Consider the following 17,859-nt stretch of genomic DNA (forward strand, 5'->3'; position numbering starts at 1 on the left):
GTTTAAAAAATGGCAACCAGACTCCTGTAAGCTAGGATTTTAATATGATAATGGAGTATTGAGTCATAGGGAGTTGTCTTGGTGCATTATCTGGGATGCTCCAGTTTAGGGTATGTTCATTGGTTAGGGTTAGGGTTTACTGCAGCTTAAGACAGTAAACATTTATTACTTCCCAATTTCCTGTGAGTCAGGAATTTGGGGGGTTCTGACTCAGATCACCCATCAAGCCACTGCTCAGGACTGCAGTCACTGGAATACCTCCCATGGCTGGAGAATTCTAGAGCTTACACATGTGGCTATTGGCAGGAGGCTCAATGACTGGTCATAGGGGCCTCTTCATAAGACAACTTCAGCATCCTCACCACATTAGCAGTGGGTAGTGTTTATCGTGTGATCTAGAAGAGAGCAAGGCAGAAGCTGCAGTGCCTTGCCTTGAGCCCTACCACCTTTGTTCCCATATCCTATTAGGCCCTTGCAGACAGGGCAGGCTAAGTGAGTGAAGACTGTGAGGCAGGACCAGGTAGGCTGTACTTGTACCAAGTATTTCTGGAACTTAAAATACAAAAGCAAAACTGTGTGTGTATTCTCCTACCCACCCCATGATGAGGTTTTATATAATAATAATTGTAGTGAAACCTTGGTGATTTTTTTAATGTTGTAAGGAAGACTTCATTTAAAATACAACATGTTCTGCTTCGTGTGATATTTTAAAAGGTAGATATTTTTGAGATTGATTAAAATTTTAAATCTAAAGAAGAAAAGTGAATTGTGGTTTGGGAACAGTTTTTTGGTTTTTGTTTTTTTTTTTTTAATCAAGATGATTTTTTTCTCCCAAACATTGAAGAACTTACTTGTTCAAAAGTTTATGTAAAATTCGTGGAAATGATTACAATAGTTTTTACCTATGGCATCATTTTGTTACCATTTAAAAATGGCTGTTCTCTTTTAAGAGTAAATAAGTAAGCCATTGTAAGAGAACTTCTGAACTTTGTGTGCAGTTTAGTAGCCAGTTATTCAGACTTTGATAATTTACATTACTGGTTTCATAGTGTTTGCACACAATAGCTGAATAATGAGGATCATTAAACTCCCCATGCAGACATTTCCATATTGTGTTTGCCTCTAACCTCTAAGGCTCTGTGTAGCTGGAGAGGTGAGGATTGGCCCTTTATTGACTTGTCAACCTGTGAGTTTGCATTACAGGCCAAGCTGTTCATGACCCATTCTATTTATTTCACTGTTTTGTAGAAGAGAAACAGGTAAAGAAATCCTACTGAAAATCCCTTCTTCTGCACGTTTTTATGAATAACCCACTGTTTATAGTAGTTAGGGCACTCTGATCAAAGCCTCCAAAAGATGTAATGTTAGCAGCATGGAACCATTGTGGGACGCAGCTGTGGGCAGTATTGGTTACTGCCCAATATTCAACAAAAAGCGCTGGAGGAGAACTTACTATGCAATTAACTAAGAAGGAAAGAGTGATATTTCAAGGAGAAAAGAGTAAAGCAAAACACTGATTAGAAGTATAAAAACAATAGAGACTGACTTATGAAAGCCAATAGGAATCCAAAGTTATTTTACAATCATCACATTAGGTTATGTGATGATAGTTTATCTTACAAGTGATAAGAAACTATATATGGTTTACATTTCTCTGATGTTCAAAATTGAAGAGATAATAAAAGGATTATTCTTAAAACTGTGTATGAATTTACAACAAAGGTAATTTAAGCAGTTAAAATGAAAATTAACTTTAAACTAATGAATATTCTCATGAAATTTAAAAGAGTTACAAAAAAGTTATTTAGTGCCTATATAGTATAAATCAAATCTCTTGAAAACAGAAAGCCTAGGACATGTATCAACATTGAGAATCTGCTTTACTGCTTTTCCTTTGACTACTCACAAAATTTGAATGAAATATATATATATTATACAGTTTTATTTATCAAACAGAAATAATTGAATTGAGCTTATTTAACTTTGGGGGAGGGAATATTTTCATTGTAAGAGTTATTTTCATTTAAATGCCATTTCTCTAAATTGAAAAATAAGAAGCAATGTGTAAGTAGATATTTCTGAGATTTTATTTCTGCCCTAAAAGGATAGTGTACTATCCTTTAAAATGGTCAACAATTTGTTTATATCCATTGACTAAGCCATTATCATGGATACCATTAATAGGCCTTACACGTAAGGGAGGAATTTAAGAAAAATAAGGAAGAAAATGAAAAAGGATTGGAAAAGACTCTGGTAAGACAAATTTATTTTGTGTTCAGTGTAAGCTTAAACAATTTTAAACATTCCCAGAAAACAATGAGAATGAAATCTTCATGGTGTGCTTGTACCTTGCATTGGTGTGATAATCATTCTTGGTGTGACAATGATTCAATTGATAAGAATTGGAATCCATACTAGCAAACAGAAATCTCAGGGGTCATGAAACTCATTAAGTAGTGTAAAAGGAAGATAAGCAGTAAGGAAAGCAAAGAGGAAATTGATGGTTTTAAAAAATATTTTAGAAAGACAAAATTATTTGAATGTAAAATATTATATAGGAGAGTTCTCACTGCAGTTTTAGGTATTAAGCTCATTAAAGTTGTTGAGTGCATAAAGACTGTTTAATACTGAAAATAACTCAAAGACAAATAAGAAACTATACTTCTATGTATATTGCCTAATGTAGGCAATAATGACAGCTATATACATAATTAGGATACAAAGAAACTGTGAAAAATCTTTTCTTTGAAAAGACCCAAGACAGGGCCTCCCCTGATGGTGCAGTGGTTGAGCACTGGGCTGCGAAGCTGCCCGCAGCCTCTGCAGCGCAGGTTCAATCCCCGGCCCTCAGCAAGGGTCCCACATGGTGCGACAGACCTCTCCTGGCGCACCCGCTGCTCCCCTCAGCAGTGTATTTCATCAGTCTGCCTGTTCTGTTCCCCACTCTGGCTCTGGTGAATTCTGTCACTCCCCACCTTCTGACTGTACCCAGTGCTTATATAAATAAATTAATTAATTAAAAAAAAAGACCCAAGACAGAAAACTAACCTTACCATCCAAAGATTATTCAAATTTATTATTTTAATTAGGTACAAAAAATAGGGTCATTTTATGGAGTTCCCTCTGACCCTTTTCTTCTCCTTCTCTGTTAATGATAATACACTCAATTTAGGTACACTACCAATATAGCCTAGGTAACAAATATGTGTACAGACTATTCAAATTATTCTTCTGCCAAATGAAATGTGTTTGATCAGTTTTTTCAATGTATTCTTTTTTTTAAAAGATTCATTTTATTTATTTATACAAGAACTGGGGTACAGACCAGAGGTGCGGGAGGGTGAGAGAATTCACCAGAGACAGAGAGGGGAGCAGAACAGGCAGCTGGATTGAAAACACTGCTGAGGGGAGCAGCAGGCAAGACAGGAGAGGTTTGCCGCGTCATGTGGGTATCTCCCTGGCTGGCCGGGAATCAAACCCTTGCTGCAGAGGCTGCGGACAGCTTCACAACGCTGTGCTTCACAATGCTGTGCTTCACCTGCTGTGCCACTGGGGAGGCCCCTCAATGTTTTCTTGAAAAGGATGAATATTCTATTTTTGTTGAATACAATGCTTTTAATGTTCATTGAATTAATTGTTATTTTCTTCAAGCCTGTATCTTTACTGGGTTTTTGATTGCTTACTCTGTAAGTTAAAAAGATATATGCTGAAATCTCCACTTACACTTGTGGATTTGTCTGTTTCTTATAGTTCTGTCAATTCTACTTAATGTATTCTGGGGATAGATTCTTAGATGCACTCAAATTCTAAATTGTTACATCTTCCTGACACATTGGAAGCATCCATCATTATAAAGTAACCATCATTATCACTGGCAGTTCTTGACTTAAAATCTTCGTATTTGTGTGCCTCTTATTTTGGCCTCTTTCAACTTTTCTGTTGCTCAGCATGTCTCATAAAAATAACACAGTGTTGGGTTTCATTGTTTATCCATCATGACTATTGAATCATTTTGACCATTTACATGATATATTTTTTTGATATTCTTTTTGAACTTTGAATTAAAATCTGTCATGTTTTCAGCTTTCTGCTTGTCTTCTTATTTTTTATCTCTTCTTTTATTAGATTAGTTATCTTTTTTTTATCATTCCATTTTTCTCCATACTACTTTTGTAGTTACACTTTGTTTCTAATCTTTGCATGACTGTCCTAGAAATTATCTTTTTACACCTTTCAGATAAGAACATTGGAATACAGCTGGCCCTCCATGTAGGCGGGCTCCTTATCCACTAATTCAAGTAACCACTATAAATAAACAAATTTCTTTTATTAATTTTATTTTATATATATATTTTACATCATTCTTCCTTTTTGTACAATGCATGCTTTCTCCTCTCAAGTGTAGTCCCATAGTAGTCCCAAACTTCCCACCACCAATTCACCTGTACACCATCACCATAGTCCTTTGTGTAAGAACACAGTCCCTTGCTTAGGCATTGTTAGGCTTCTTAAAAGTCTGTGCATTGGTGTCTTTCCTCAGTTCTGTAATAGTTTCAGATATTTTTAACATTTTGCATCTGCCTCAGTCTCTCTTTAGAATTATGGTTTAACATGTACTAATTAGATACTTTTGTTTTATTCTCCTTGTCTCACCAGGTTACATTCTAGATTATTTCTTCTGTCCTACTATTCAGTTTATAGTTTGCCATTCATTGAATTTTAAATTTCAGCTACTGCATATTTTATTTCTAGGTCTGTTTCTTTTCAAATCTGTTAGGTTTCTCTCTATAACTTCCCATTACCTGTAGATAATTTCAACTTTTTCTTTTTTTACATATTGTATCTAGAGTTGTTTTATAGTTGATAATTACAGTATCTATGTTTTTTATAGATCTCTTTAAACTGTCTGTTATTTCTTCTGATTCTCCCCAATGCTACCTTACCTCCTTGTATGTTTGGTTATCATTGATTATGTGCTCCTTTTTTTTTTCCCCCTAAAATAATCCTTTGTATTAATATGAGGCCTAGATTTTAAGTTACTTTCTCTCCAGGTGATTAAGGCCTGATGCCAGGGCATATTGCACAGCCAAATTACTTTAAAGATAGTGTCCTAGACTATCAAAGATAAAAACTCATGAGATCCTGCTTCATCCTTACCTAATTGTTGTAACCTTGGAAATCATCAGTGTGGGAAGAAATTCTATTAGACTTTTTACCTGGCCAGGCCCTGGGCTTTGATACCTGTTATTTTCATCAGAATCAAAGATAAAATTCACATTATGTACAACTGCCCTCAAGGGAAAAACATCTGTGTTCTACTTACTTTTCTGGGTCTTCTTTTCCTTTAATTTTGGTACCAGCACCCATGTTTTAAACCATTATGAAAAACTGCTTCCAAAAATAGTGTTTTTTAATTAATTATAAAAATAGTGGGTGCTTACCCTATAAATATAAATGCAATTAATTATAAAAATAGCGGGTACTTACCCTATAAATATAAATGCCATGATAATCACTTTGAACTCCTACCTTATATATAAGGCAAAACTCATCAGCAAGTATTGAGAGACAGTATAGTGTCATTGCTAAGATCATCTACCATTAGTGGTCTGCAAATTTTTGCAAGGTATTTAATTTCCCTGTGCCTTGGTTTCTTCTACAAAAGGAAAATAGTAACAGTGTTGACCCCATTTGTCGTGATGAGGACCAGCATTGCCAAGCATGCAGTTGGCTTTCAAGGGCTTAGGACAGTTGAGTACATAAAAAGTGTTTAATAAATATTTATTATTAATTATGTTAAACTTTTGTTGAATATCTCCTCATAAACATGTTATGTTGAATTCTCTTGGTCTTTGATTATATTCAGGTTAAGAAGGTGATAATAATTGCATGAAATAAGTAGACGGCAATTCAAAAGCATTAATTTTTACTTATGATGGAATTTGTAAAAAGTAATGTTTTATAATAAAGTTTGTGATCAGAATAGCTAATAGCGAAGAATCAGTGCTTTTAGTGGAGATGGTTTCTAAAGTAGGACTTTGAAAAAGTGGAATTCTGCAGGTTGGCAATCATGATGCCAGGAGTTGTCATGAGCAACAGTCATGAATGGAATGCTGGTACTAACACTTAACATCTGTACATCATTTTTGGAGTGTTTGTCTATGTTCAGGTTCTCACCACAATGCTCTGAGATAGCTATATTTATTTCTACTTTTTTAATCAGAAAAACAAGTCCTAGAAAGTTAAGTTTGGAATAATAGAAAGAGATAGGTTGGTGCAATCTAAAATGGCTAAAATGAACCTAAAACTTCCTACTCTAAAGGAAGAGCAAATTGGTGATTTCTTGTAAAGGTAAAAATATGTGTGCCCTGTGACCCAGCAAGTTTATTCCTAGGAATATAGCCTAAAGAACTCCTTGAACATATTTACAAGTTAACAGGTAATATTTACAAGGTAACATATCCTATTTCCTATTCTCAGTGGGGCATTGGGCAAAAACCCTTGTTCCAGTTCACCAAAACAAAGTGGATAATTAGGGCCTCCCCGGTGGCGCAGCGGTTGAGCGCTGGGTTGAGAAGCTGCCCGCGGCCTCTGTGGCGTCGGTTCGATCCCCGGCTGCTCCCCGGCCACCGGAGGAGGGTCCCACGTGGCGTGCAGACCTCTCCTGCCGCCCGCTGCTCCCCTCAGCAGTGTACTTTGGTCCTTCTGCCTGCTCTGCTCCCCGCTCTGGCTCTGGTGAATTCTCTCACCCTCCCGCGCTTCTGACTGTACCCAGTGCATGTATAAACAAAACAAACAAACAAACCAGCAAACAAATAAATAAAGCATGCCTCTATAAAAAAAAAAAAAAAAAAAAGATAAAAAAAAAAAAAAAAAAACAAAGTGGATAATTAGTAGATGAATAAGTTTTAAGATCCAGTGCACAACATAGTGATTATAGTCAACAGCATTATATAATAAACTTCAGGTTGCTGAAAGACTTGATCATAACTATACTCAAAAATGATAATCATGTGACTTGACAAAGGAATTAGCTAAGTCTACTCTAGTAATCATATTGCTATATAGAAATGTATCAGACCAACACATTGTACACCTCAAACTTGTACAATGTTAAATGTCAATTATCATTTCAGTTTAACAAATTAAGTGAAGAAAACTACGTGCAAAGGATATAGTGTGATATTGTTCCCATAATTGAGATATGAAACAGTAGTACAGTATACATTGTTCACAAGTATCTATAAAGGCAGAAAAAGTACAAAGGAAAAAAATTCAAAAACATACCTACCAGCTTTAAGATGGTTACTTCTGAAGAAAGGAGAAAGATCTGAAGGAAATACTTATATTGCTTTCTCTGTGCTATGTGTATACATATTTATATATTTTTATATAAATATATATTTTTCCCCAAATAAAGAGACTTAAAAAAAAGAGTACTTTGGGATCAAATAGACCTTGATTCATCTTAACACTCACCCAAATTCCTTTTTCTCTAATCCTGTTTCTTCATCTATAAGATGGGATTATTGTAATTTCTTTGAAGCTGTTGTGTGAGGGCTAGATGAGGTGATATATGTAAAGTGCCTAGTAAATATTATGCTTCTTATAGGTGATCAATAAACAGTGTTTTAAAATGACTTGCCTATGATCACATAGCCAGCCTATAGCTGATCTAGAATTTGAACTTAAGGTATCTTTACAATTTAGTCCAGTGTTACTTCTACTGAGTAAGAAAAGAATCACCCTGCAGTGTAGCTTAAGGAGCAGCCCCTTCTGTCTAGGATCTAGGGCACTCGTGGCAGAGAGAAAAGGGAAAAACTTGATTTTGTGGTGACTCTCAAAACTTCTATTCAGAAGAGCCACTGAAAATCCCAGACACATTTCATGGGCCAAATCTGAAGTCAATAGAGAGGGAGACAAACAGCCTACAAACAGCCCAGGGAGGGACAAACAGCCTACCACACTTATTGCAAAAGCAAATCCATTTCTGTGAGCAGGTTCATGTGGATTAGTTGCTAAAAATGTCCAAATATCTGGTCATTGAGGGTCAATTTAGGAAAATGAAGAATTAATCTGAATAAATTGAGAAATGAATTGATGAAGGGTCTTGAACTCTGAGGTCTTTAGCTACACCTGGACTCTGAAATTGGTATTTTGCTATCTATGAAAGGAAGGAAGCTATTTTGGGATAATGTTTTAATTTTTTTTTTAAACTCTTTTCTTTCTTTCTTTTTTTTTTTTAAAGATTTATTTATTTATTTATTTATACAAGCACTGGGTACAGTCAGAAGCGTGGGAGGGTGAGAGAATTCACCAGAGTCAGAGCAGGGAACAGAACAGGCAGACTGATGGAGAAATACACTGCTGAGGGGAGCAGCGGGTGCGGAAGGAGAGGTCTGCAGAGGCTGCAGGCAGCTTCGCAACCCAGAGCTCAACCGCTGTGCCACTGGGGAGGCCCAGGGATAATGTTTTTAAATACTTGATTTGACTTTTGACTGCTTTGACTCTTCCTCTTTTCTTTTATCAACAGCGTTATCAGCAAAGTGGTTCCAGCCCCCGAGGCTAAGCCAGCTCCTTCTTTGAACAGACCCAAGACCCCACCGCCTGCACCAGCCCCTGTTCCTGTACCTGTGCACGTGACCCCTGCCCCGGTGCCTTTGCCACTCCTTACACAGTCCACCCCATCCCCTGCTATAATGCCATCTCCGTCCCCTGCCTTCTCTGGAGCCGGAAGTTCCAAAGCCCCTGTCCGGAGTGTGGTAACAGAGACTGTCAGCACTTACGTGGTAAGCTATATTTTATTTGTCATGTTTACGAACAAGTTTCTTAAGAATATAGTCTTATCATGAAAATGTTTTTAATTAAAAAGCAGTGTCAAGTGTATCATTATTGAATTTTAGAGGCAATTCTAAAAACTAGAAAGGTATTGCTTTTGGCTGAAAAATATTGTATTGCAGCATTCACATATTTAGTCTCTATAAATAATGTCAAAGCATTGTTTTTATTTGATGTTGTTTTGGAATATGACTATATATGTATATACAATATCAGTGCATAAATATAGAGATAGTGATATTTAAATTCCACGATGAATTTCTTGATCAGGCAACTAAATTATTCACTTGAGTATAATTTATGTAATGTACACAGATCTCATGGGCCAGCTGGTATTTCTGAGTAATAGCACTAATTGTAGTATTTCATTGGCTAAGGTCCAGAATACACCAGAGCTTGTGTACTGAATGGAAATGAACTTTCAGACCACAGAGCTTCCTGAGTACTGGAGCCTGTCTTCAGATCACAAAACTTACCTTGTAGAATGAGTTCACATTGTTGTCATGGGACTTGGTTTCAGGTGTTTTCCATACTTAACAGTACCTAGATCTTTACTCATACTCTGAATTCAATCTAATAATGACATATTTATATAAATATGTTCTTCTGGCACTGTAGAGTGCCATGTGAACACACAACAAAAGATTTTAGGCACATAACAGTGAACTGACATTGCCATGACCCCCAAATATATAGATTATGATCTATGGGCCTGTGGTGACAGAGATCTTTCTGCATAGATGTATAGTCAGAAAAGTGAAGGGGTGAATATTTGTTGTTATAATGAAAAAATTTTGGAAAGAAATGTCAACAAATCATTAAATATAGAAGCACTCTAATGCTACAAAGAAGAATGAGAAGAAAAATCTCAAAAAATATCAATTTTTGGTCTCAATAAAGATAAAAAATTAACAGAAAAATGTTAAATTGGCAGTTCAAGACAAAAATAGAAGATGTGATACAAAAATCTGTTGTCATCAAATTTGCCCAATCAGGGACCAACTGCTAGAAAGTGTTTTGCTGAGGCAAAATCATCTCTGTGGGTTGATGAGGAAAGATTTTATACTTAACCTCCTCAGCCTTTCTTCATCTGTATCTAAGGGATTAGTGTCAAATGATTGCATGGTAAGTTTTAGTTCTAAAAATTCTGATTGTCCAGCAGATTTTTGAGCTAACTCCCTGGAGATATATTGGATGTGTAGATAATATGGTGAAAAGTCTTCTCTCTCTAAAGAGACAGAATATATGATCTGGAGGACACACATACGTAGTCCATGGAACAAAAGACTAATCTTTCACTCCTGACAGTGTGGCTCCGAAATTGTTATCTGTATTCCCCTAACTCCACTCCCCCATTCTTCACCTACCCAAGGGTTGTTTGATGATTATGAAATCAAGTCAGATGTTTGAAATAACTTAGTAAGCTGAAGTATTGGGTATTAGTTGTTATGGATGCTCTGGTAAATTTCTCATGTAGAAACAGTCACAACCTTATAATTTTAAGAAAGATCAACTAGCAGCAGGATTGACCAAGCATGGCAGCTTCAGGGCATGGGATTCTGGAACAGTCTTAACCTTAGACAGCTGGCATATGGTAACTGCTGTTTCTCTTCCCTGGAAATTAGAACCAGCTCAGTCAGAGACGTAGCAGCCCACAGATGTCTTTAAGATACTTTCATATCAGCTTAATTTGTCTTTGTAGAAACTATTTTTTTAAGATTTATTTTTATTTATGCATACAAGAGCTGGAGGGTACAGGCCAGAGGTGCGGGGAGGTGAGAGGATTCACCAGAGACAGAGTAGGGAACAGAACAGGCAGATTGACTGAGGTACACTGTTGAGGGGAGCAGCGAGCAAGTCAGGAAAGATCTGCATCGCCATGTGGGTAGCTCCCTGGCCAGCCGGGGATCGAACGCATGCTGCAGAGGCTGCCGACCACCTCATGGTGCTGTGCTCAACCCCTTGCACCACCAGGGAGGCCCTGTCTTTGTAGAAACTTGATCAAAAATAATAGACCTTAGCACTTCAGGAAACTGAAATGCCTATCTATGCCCTCAAGATACCTGTCACCCACACAGAAAACCATTTCTTTTTTTCCTAACTAGTCAGTGTTGTTTTTGAAAATCCAGGAAGAGACTACACTTTGTAAAATAAACAATGAAATTATGTACTGTTACTGTAAAAACTTTTGAACATTAGCTTTTAGTTGTTGCTATCTTTGAATGTCCATTATAGAATAGTGTTTTTTTCCAAATTGGTCTTGTTAGTATGGAATTTGTAAAGATGCCTCTTACTTAGAACTACTAAGTTAACTGACCTTAATGTTACCATGTGTAGCTCTTTGGTATCCTGAGTCCCTTATTTCATTTGCCCTTTACTTGATTGTACTTTACTGAAAATGTCATAAAAGGAATGGAAAGTTACTTAGTAACAGCTCTTTTATATCCTTGATCTTATCAGCTAGTTCAGGAGAAGGTTTTGGCTAATAAGTAATAAGGTGATACCTGCACATTTGGCTGTATATATTAATTCCATGCCAATGAATGTGATTGAAAAAAAACAGCATACAGCTGAGCTCTATAGCTTTCAAAAATAGCAGTTGTTACTGCCATAAAGACCCTCATCATAAGAAGTGAGGTGCAAATAGCATTTTTTAAGGTAAAGGTGACCGTACGTCATTGTCACAGAAGTGATCATAAGATGCTTTATTTTTATGACTTATAAGAAAAGATTTAACATATTCATTTGGAATGTCTTGTCATTGAGCACTTAGAAGCTACTTTCTTTTTTCACTTAATCCCAGAACAGTGATGACCATGATCAGAGCTGTAATAGTTAATCTACTGGGTTGTTTTTTTGTGTTTTTTTTTTCCATTATTTTATTAGGTTTACAATATAATCATTCTGATCCTATCCTCCTTTTGGTTCTTTTCTTCCCATTCCATTCCTCCCATTCTGTTTTTGTCCCCCGCCCCCCTTTTAAAAACCTCAGATCAGAGATGAGTGGGGCAACCAGATCTGGATCTGTCCTGGGTGTAACAAGCCTGACGATGGGAGTCCTATGATCGGCTGTGATGACTGTGATGACTGGTACCACTGGTGAGTGTCCAATCTAATCCTGAGAGAGCAGTGACGTGATCCAGTGGAGATTTTCTCCCAACTCAGCCACTATCCTAAATAGTGTGTAGAGCAAAATCAGTAAAATACAATTATTAATTGCCAAATTTGGGAGTCTTTGGACTATTGTTAGGCAGCCTAAACTCCAAGTATTTTGTTTAGCTCATATATCTTGATAAACGGGAAAAAAAGGAGATATAGGGACTTCCCTTTCTTTTGTTTCCAGCAGTTTTCTGTAAGAGCTGTACACTTGACAATAACATTGAGGTAACCTTTTTGTGAATGTCACATGTCACAAATTGCAGAAATAGCTTGTCCATTTTTTTTTTACCCCTTCAGCAGCTCCCCAATCTGAAGAAACTTGACCAAAATTTATGCAGAAAATCTCATTTTATCTTTAAAATGTCAGCTATAAAAAGATAGAAATCCTTTCAGTTAGATGATATATGATATCTATAATATAAAACAAAACCATTGCTCAGAAGAATTATGCTCTTTCTGGTTAAGAGGATAAATGAGCTAATTAATTTTTCCACTAGCGCCTATAAAGAGGCATTATGGACTGTAATCATCCCTACCTGCAACAGTAGTGCACAGAAAGTAGAGCTGTTTGACTTGGGTTTCTGGTAACTATACCATAGCCTTAAAAATTGTATAATTATTAAAATTATTTGAAAACACAGAAGGGAAAAGAATATATATATGTATATTGCAATAATATATATGTGACACTATATATAGTTAAATCTTGATTATCTGCTACCTGTTTATTTTAATGGGCAGGCCCTGCGTTGGAATAATGGCTGCACCCCCAGAAGAAATGCAGTGGTTCTGCCCTAAGTGTGCCAACAAGAAGAAGGACAAAAAGCACAAAAAGAGAAAGCACCGGGCACATTGACACTCCCTGTGGTATGGACAGAGCAGTGTCGCTGCAGGACTTCCCTGACGCCTTGAAGGGGAGTTGGTGCAATTCTGCCCTCCTATCTACCACCAAATTCCTCTGGAGAATGAATCTTGGACGACTGAGGACAAGAATACACCATCCACTCTGGCTTTTTCCCTTCTGAAACAGACTGGCCTGTGGCCCCATGGTAGTGAGATTGAAGAAAAACTCAAGTTGGGGTGTGGCTAAAGGACTGCCACGCCTCCATTTTTCTATTACCAGTGACAAGTATTATTAATAAAACGACCATAATCTTCCCTTATGATTTTCTTTATTCTATCCAGGGCCTTTGCATTAAGATATTAGATGAGAAGATAATGTGTAAACTGCCTTGACTGTAATTTAAGGATGATGTCATTAGTCTGTATACAGTTTTCAACCTCGTTCCCTCTATAGTAAGATAATCATATTAACATAAAAGAAAACTCCAGTTGGAGTATTGGTAAATATTTTTGTGATGAAAATATATGAAGCCTCCTCTCCCCCCCGACCCCCGTTTTTAGTACTAACATGTAAAATGTTCAGGCTTTTGTGAAATACCTTATATTTTTTAAGAAAAAGGTTTCTATCATGTCCTCTTTGCTTTTGTGCAGATTATTTTTGTTGACTCTAATATACTTTCTATCTTTGTTGCATTCTAACTTTGCCCTTTAACTGCTGGAGTTCTTCTTACTGCTCATACATTTCATCTATTGATACTTGTATAAAAACTCTCCAGACTAGAAGATCTTCCCTAGATGTAAATAATAAATATTTATGAAGTAGCTATTTTTAAAATTTTTTATCGTGTTTAATTCTGGCTTTCTCTGAAATCCACTGTGATTTCAGCCATGTCTGTAATTACTGCTGTACATAAGCAAAGAAGGCTGGAAAAAAGAGCCATAGTTCAAAATAATTTACCTTGAGCTGAATCTACACAGTGTCCAAAAACACTGTGGGGTGAAGGAGGACCCCGGCAGTTGCAAGGAAAACAAGGCAATTTAAATCTATAGTTTATGATTTGAAATTGTTTTGTTATCTATTTTTTTTTCTGTAAATTTCTTTGACTTATGTTAATTAAAAGGACATGTAGATTCCCCGAAAGTAAAAAAAAAAAAACAAAACAAAACATACTGTAGCATTTTGTGTTTATATTGTTTTATTTCTGCAAATCTGTTGTTCATTGATATTGTGGTTTAAGGCTGAAATGAAGTATATTATGAATTTTTTTAAGAAAACATCAAATTTCAGGGTATCACAAAACTTTATTATATTACTATACTGCCCACTATTTATTATATGTTATAGATGTCTGAGAGATAAACCAAATATTTTATTTTTAATGTAAAACATCAAATTTAATTTTATTAGCATATTTTAGCAACTTTGGAATAAATATGGACTTTTACTTGATTTTGAAATAATCCCAATTTGGGCCAGTGTAATGCATTATCTTGAATGCTAGAATATGGGCTTTGGATCTAATACAAATATATCAATAGAAATTGTGATTTTTTTTAATGCCAAGTAAATTGATATTAGTGTATGAATTAGTCATATTTTAAAAGACAATATTATGTTATTAGAGAAATGAGGTTTTCTGCCATGAATGTTAAATTGCAAATCAGTGGAAATGGAGTAGACCTTTTAAGAGTACAGTATTCATTGCCCTCCTTGTTCTAGAAGCCAACATTTTTCTATCCCTTCAAAGAAACAAAGCATCTATGTTGAGATATACATGTTTTTTTTTTTGTTTTATTAATTTGAGATCATTCTAAATACTTTATACAATATTTTCACATGCATAAATATACCCGGTAGTGCTTTTTGGAGAGGGATGGGGGGTGGGGGGAGTACAAAATAAAGATTATTGGCTATTTCATAGTTTGCTTTTCCATTTTCTTTATTTAGGATTTAGTTCCTTGAGGCATGGTCAGTGGATCTAAAGTTGCCACGTTTAAGTGAGCCGGTCATGCTGCTAAAATAAGAATGGAGGTGCTATATATATATATATATAACTTTCCCCCCAATCCTACTGTCTGAGAGACTTCAGCCCGTACTACATTGAAGGAATTTCAATCAGTTTGTTGTCCCTTGCTATTTCATGGTTGCTTTCCTAAATCCAGTTCATGATTTTATAAATGGCCTTTGCAATAATAAAACCAAAGAATCATTTTCAGGGGGCTGGATAGCTCAAGGGATTAGTAATGGAATACAGAGCCTTTCACCTCTAGGTCAGTGAGTTGAATCCAGTCCAGGTCACCAGAGACCAAAAGTTGTTACCATCTTCTGACTGCTCAGTGGCCTGTGTGAAATGAACTAGAGGTCTCAGTCGTTACTGCATGGCTGTCCATATACCAACTGAAGGAAGTTCAAGAAACTGCAAGAAGAATGTGGATTAGAAAATAAAACACCTGTGCTCCAAGAAAAGTTAGAAAGTTGGGCATAATGATTCTCCAGAAAGTAATACTGAAGAAAAGAGAACAACTTACAAAGCCACAGACATTACAAAGAGAGTGGGGAGTGGTTCACTTCCCTTAGTGAAGTCAAACAAAATAGGAAAAGAAAAAAACTGCACTGAACAAGAGGGAAGAGGGATAAATTGGGGAAGGTGATTCAATCTTCAGGGATCTGGGGCCTCCCTGGTGGCGCAAGGGGTTAATACGCAACCTATGAAGCTTATCGCAGCCACTGCAACTTGAGTTCAATCCCCTGGCCAGCCAGGGAGCAATCCACATGGCGTAGCAGACCTCTCTTGACTCGCCCGCTGCTCCCCTCAGCAGTGTATTTCAGTCAGTCTGCCTGTTCTGCTCCCCACTCTGTCTCTGGTGAATCTCAACCCCCACACCTCTGGCCTGCACCCCAGCTCTTGCATAAATAAGTAAATCTTTAAAAAAAAAAAAATCTTCAGGGATCCAAGGCAGTAAGAAAGACATGGGTTTTGACTCGAGGGAAAAGGAAATCACAGAGCAGCAGGAATGTGAAGGGACAACAGTGATTGAGAGAACTCCGTGCAAAAGAATGGAAAGTATTTCCCTTTGGCACATTAGAAGTCTTCCACTTGTAAGTAAACTCATGGACTGTTTGCATTTATTGCCAGCACTATCACCTGAGCTTAGCGTAGATTCTTATAAAGAGAAGCAGTCGGTACAAAAATCAGTCATGGCTAGCGATTTGACTGGAGAGGAGTTGGCATTTAACACACAGGGCACCCACGCTCCTGGGAAACAGAAACTCTTTTGGGGAGATAATCTGCCCTCGGATCCCCACGTTGCTGGCAAAGCGTCATTTCTATGACTGGCACGGTGTTTCTCTTCTGAAGGTGTCTGCAGTGAAGTAAACTGAGGATCTTTATCCTCCAGCTGATTCGTGGTTCCAAATGTCCTGAAGAAAATCGGAAGGTATCAGAGCATTCTGGCTCTGTCGGGCTTTTTTAAGAGAGAAAATATAGTGTATTACTCTACGGTATCACCTAAACCACCTTTGTTCTCCTGTCAATAGGACGATTAAACAAAGACCTACTAACCAAATTAAAGTAAAAAATGAACACTGAGATATGGAAACCTGGCCAGTAAGAATGCTAATGAATGAAGTTCACTAAAGGCATGCTGGCTATGTTTTCAATACAAATAGTTTTTATGGCCAATCTCTTTAGATCATAGCAGTTTTCTTTAGAAGTTTAAGCTAAAAGTAGGTGAGTTACCTTGACTGGGAACGAAATAATGTTCTGAATAACATCTCTCTCCACAATAGCATCAGTCATTCTGTGAGGAAACAATTTCTTTGGGAAGGTCACATTAGCTATAGGCTAAAAAGCATAAAGTAACTATTAATCCATGCATGCTGGCCAATAGATTAGATATCAGGTGGATGGTCAAAAATTATTCTTTATATCATTTAAACCTAGGATTGTTAACAGCTACATACCTTTTTCATCCTGGACAACTCAGTTTTTACTTAGTTTTTGCAACAGCTTCATTCAACATGGGGTAGGAAGTTCATGGAAATAGCAAAAATGTATCAGACATAAGCTCAATTTTTTTAATATTTTATATAATTCTTACATCATTTTTCATTTTTGCACAATGTATGCATTTTCATTTTGGTTATATTCCCCATACAATTGCACCCCCCCACTGCCGCACCCCTGTTATTTTGACTCTAGTCCTTCCTCTCCCTGCCCCCCCTCCCCATAGTGTGTCTCTGGTTTATAGTTGCTTGGTGATTTTGATTTTTACTTTGTATTAATTAGTCTTTTTCCTGGTCTCTTATTTAGGTTTTCTAAATTCCTGCTATGAGTGAGACCATCCGGTATTTTTCTTTTTCTTTCTGGCTTATTTCGCTGAGCATGATCCCTTCCAGCTCCATCCATGTTGTTGCAAACGGCATGACACAAGCTCAATTTTTCCAGGAGAATGACCACTCCCATATCCCAGCTATTCCTCTTGTTCTGTAGTCTTGCAGTTGTTCCCATCTTACACTAAATATTAAAACATTTAATCAAATCCTAAGCATGTTCCATACATGTTCTTTCTCCCCTTTTCTATACAGCTTTCCACCTTAGATTGCGAGAGGTTTTTAATGTTAATACAACTTTATTGTTGAAATGTTTATATTTGCAACAAACATTGTAAAGCTTAGCAAGTGGTTTAACTGTTCTAGGAACTAGCAGAGTAGATATTAATCTGAAAAATATTTATATATATGTACATATTTGATATATATGCCACAAGATTCAAATATGTTGGGCTTTGAAAACAGAAGCATGTTTTATGTACTTAGGTAACCTAAGCAATGCTTTTGTGCTATATCCTTGGATCCTATTCAGTACAGGGTTATCCTTTTGAAGTTTTGTGGGTTTTTTGAATTTGATCTTTCTTTGACTGTTGAAATATTTAGGGACAATCTTAAGCAAAATAACAAGCCTGAAGAATGCCATTGTTACTGTCCTTAATGAGTGAACTATTGCCAAATTAAATGGT

The 17,859-nt window shown here is 36.6% G+C and overlaps 1 protein-coding gene across 1 annotated transcript in view; it reads left to right on the forward strand.

The window, feature by feature from the left end:
• TAF3 (TATA-box binding protein associated factor 3) overlaps positions 1 to 15,493 on the forward strand; it is a 168,669-nt gene extending 153,176 nt beyond the window's left edge. The window contains exons 5-7 of the mRNA XM_054695074.1: positions 8,534 to 8,789; positions 11,831 to 11,937; positions 12,739 to 15,493. Of these exons, the coding sequence (XP_054551049.1) occupies positions 8,534 to 8,789; positions 11,831 to 11,937; positions 12,739 to 12,853 (478 nt within the window). The 3' untranslated portion in view covers positions 12,854 to 15,493. The remainder of the gene's footprint in view (positions 1 to 8,533; positions 8,790 to 11,830; positions 11,938 to 12,738) is intronic.
• Positions 15,494 to 17,859: the final 2,366 nt, after the last annotated feature.

This window comes from Talpa occidentalis, unplaced genomic scaffold (assembly GCF_014898055.3).
Source record: "Talpa occidentalis isolate TD23 unplaced genomic scaffold, MPIMG_talOcc4v2.1 talOcc4.14, whole genome shotgun sequence".
NCBI classification, from domain to species: Eukaryota; Metazoa; Chordata; class Mammalia; order Eulipotyphla; family Talpidae; genus Talpa; species Talpa occidentalis.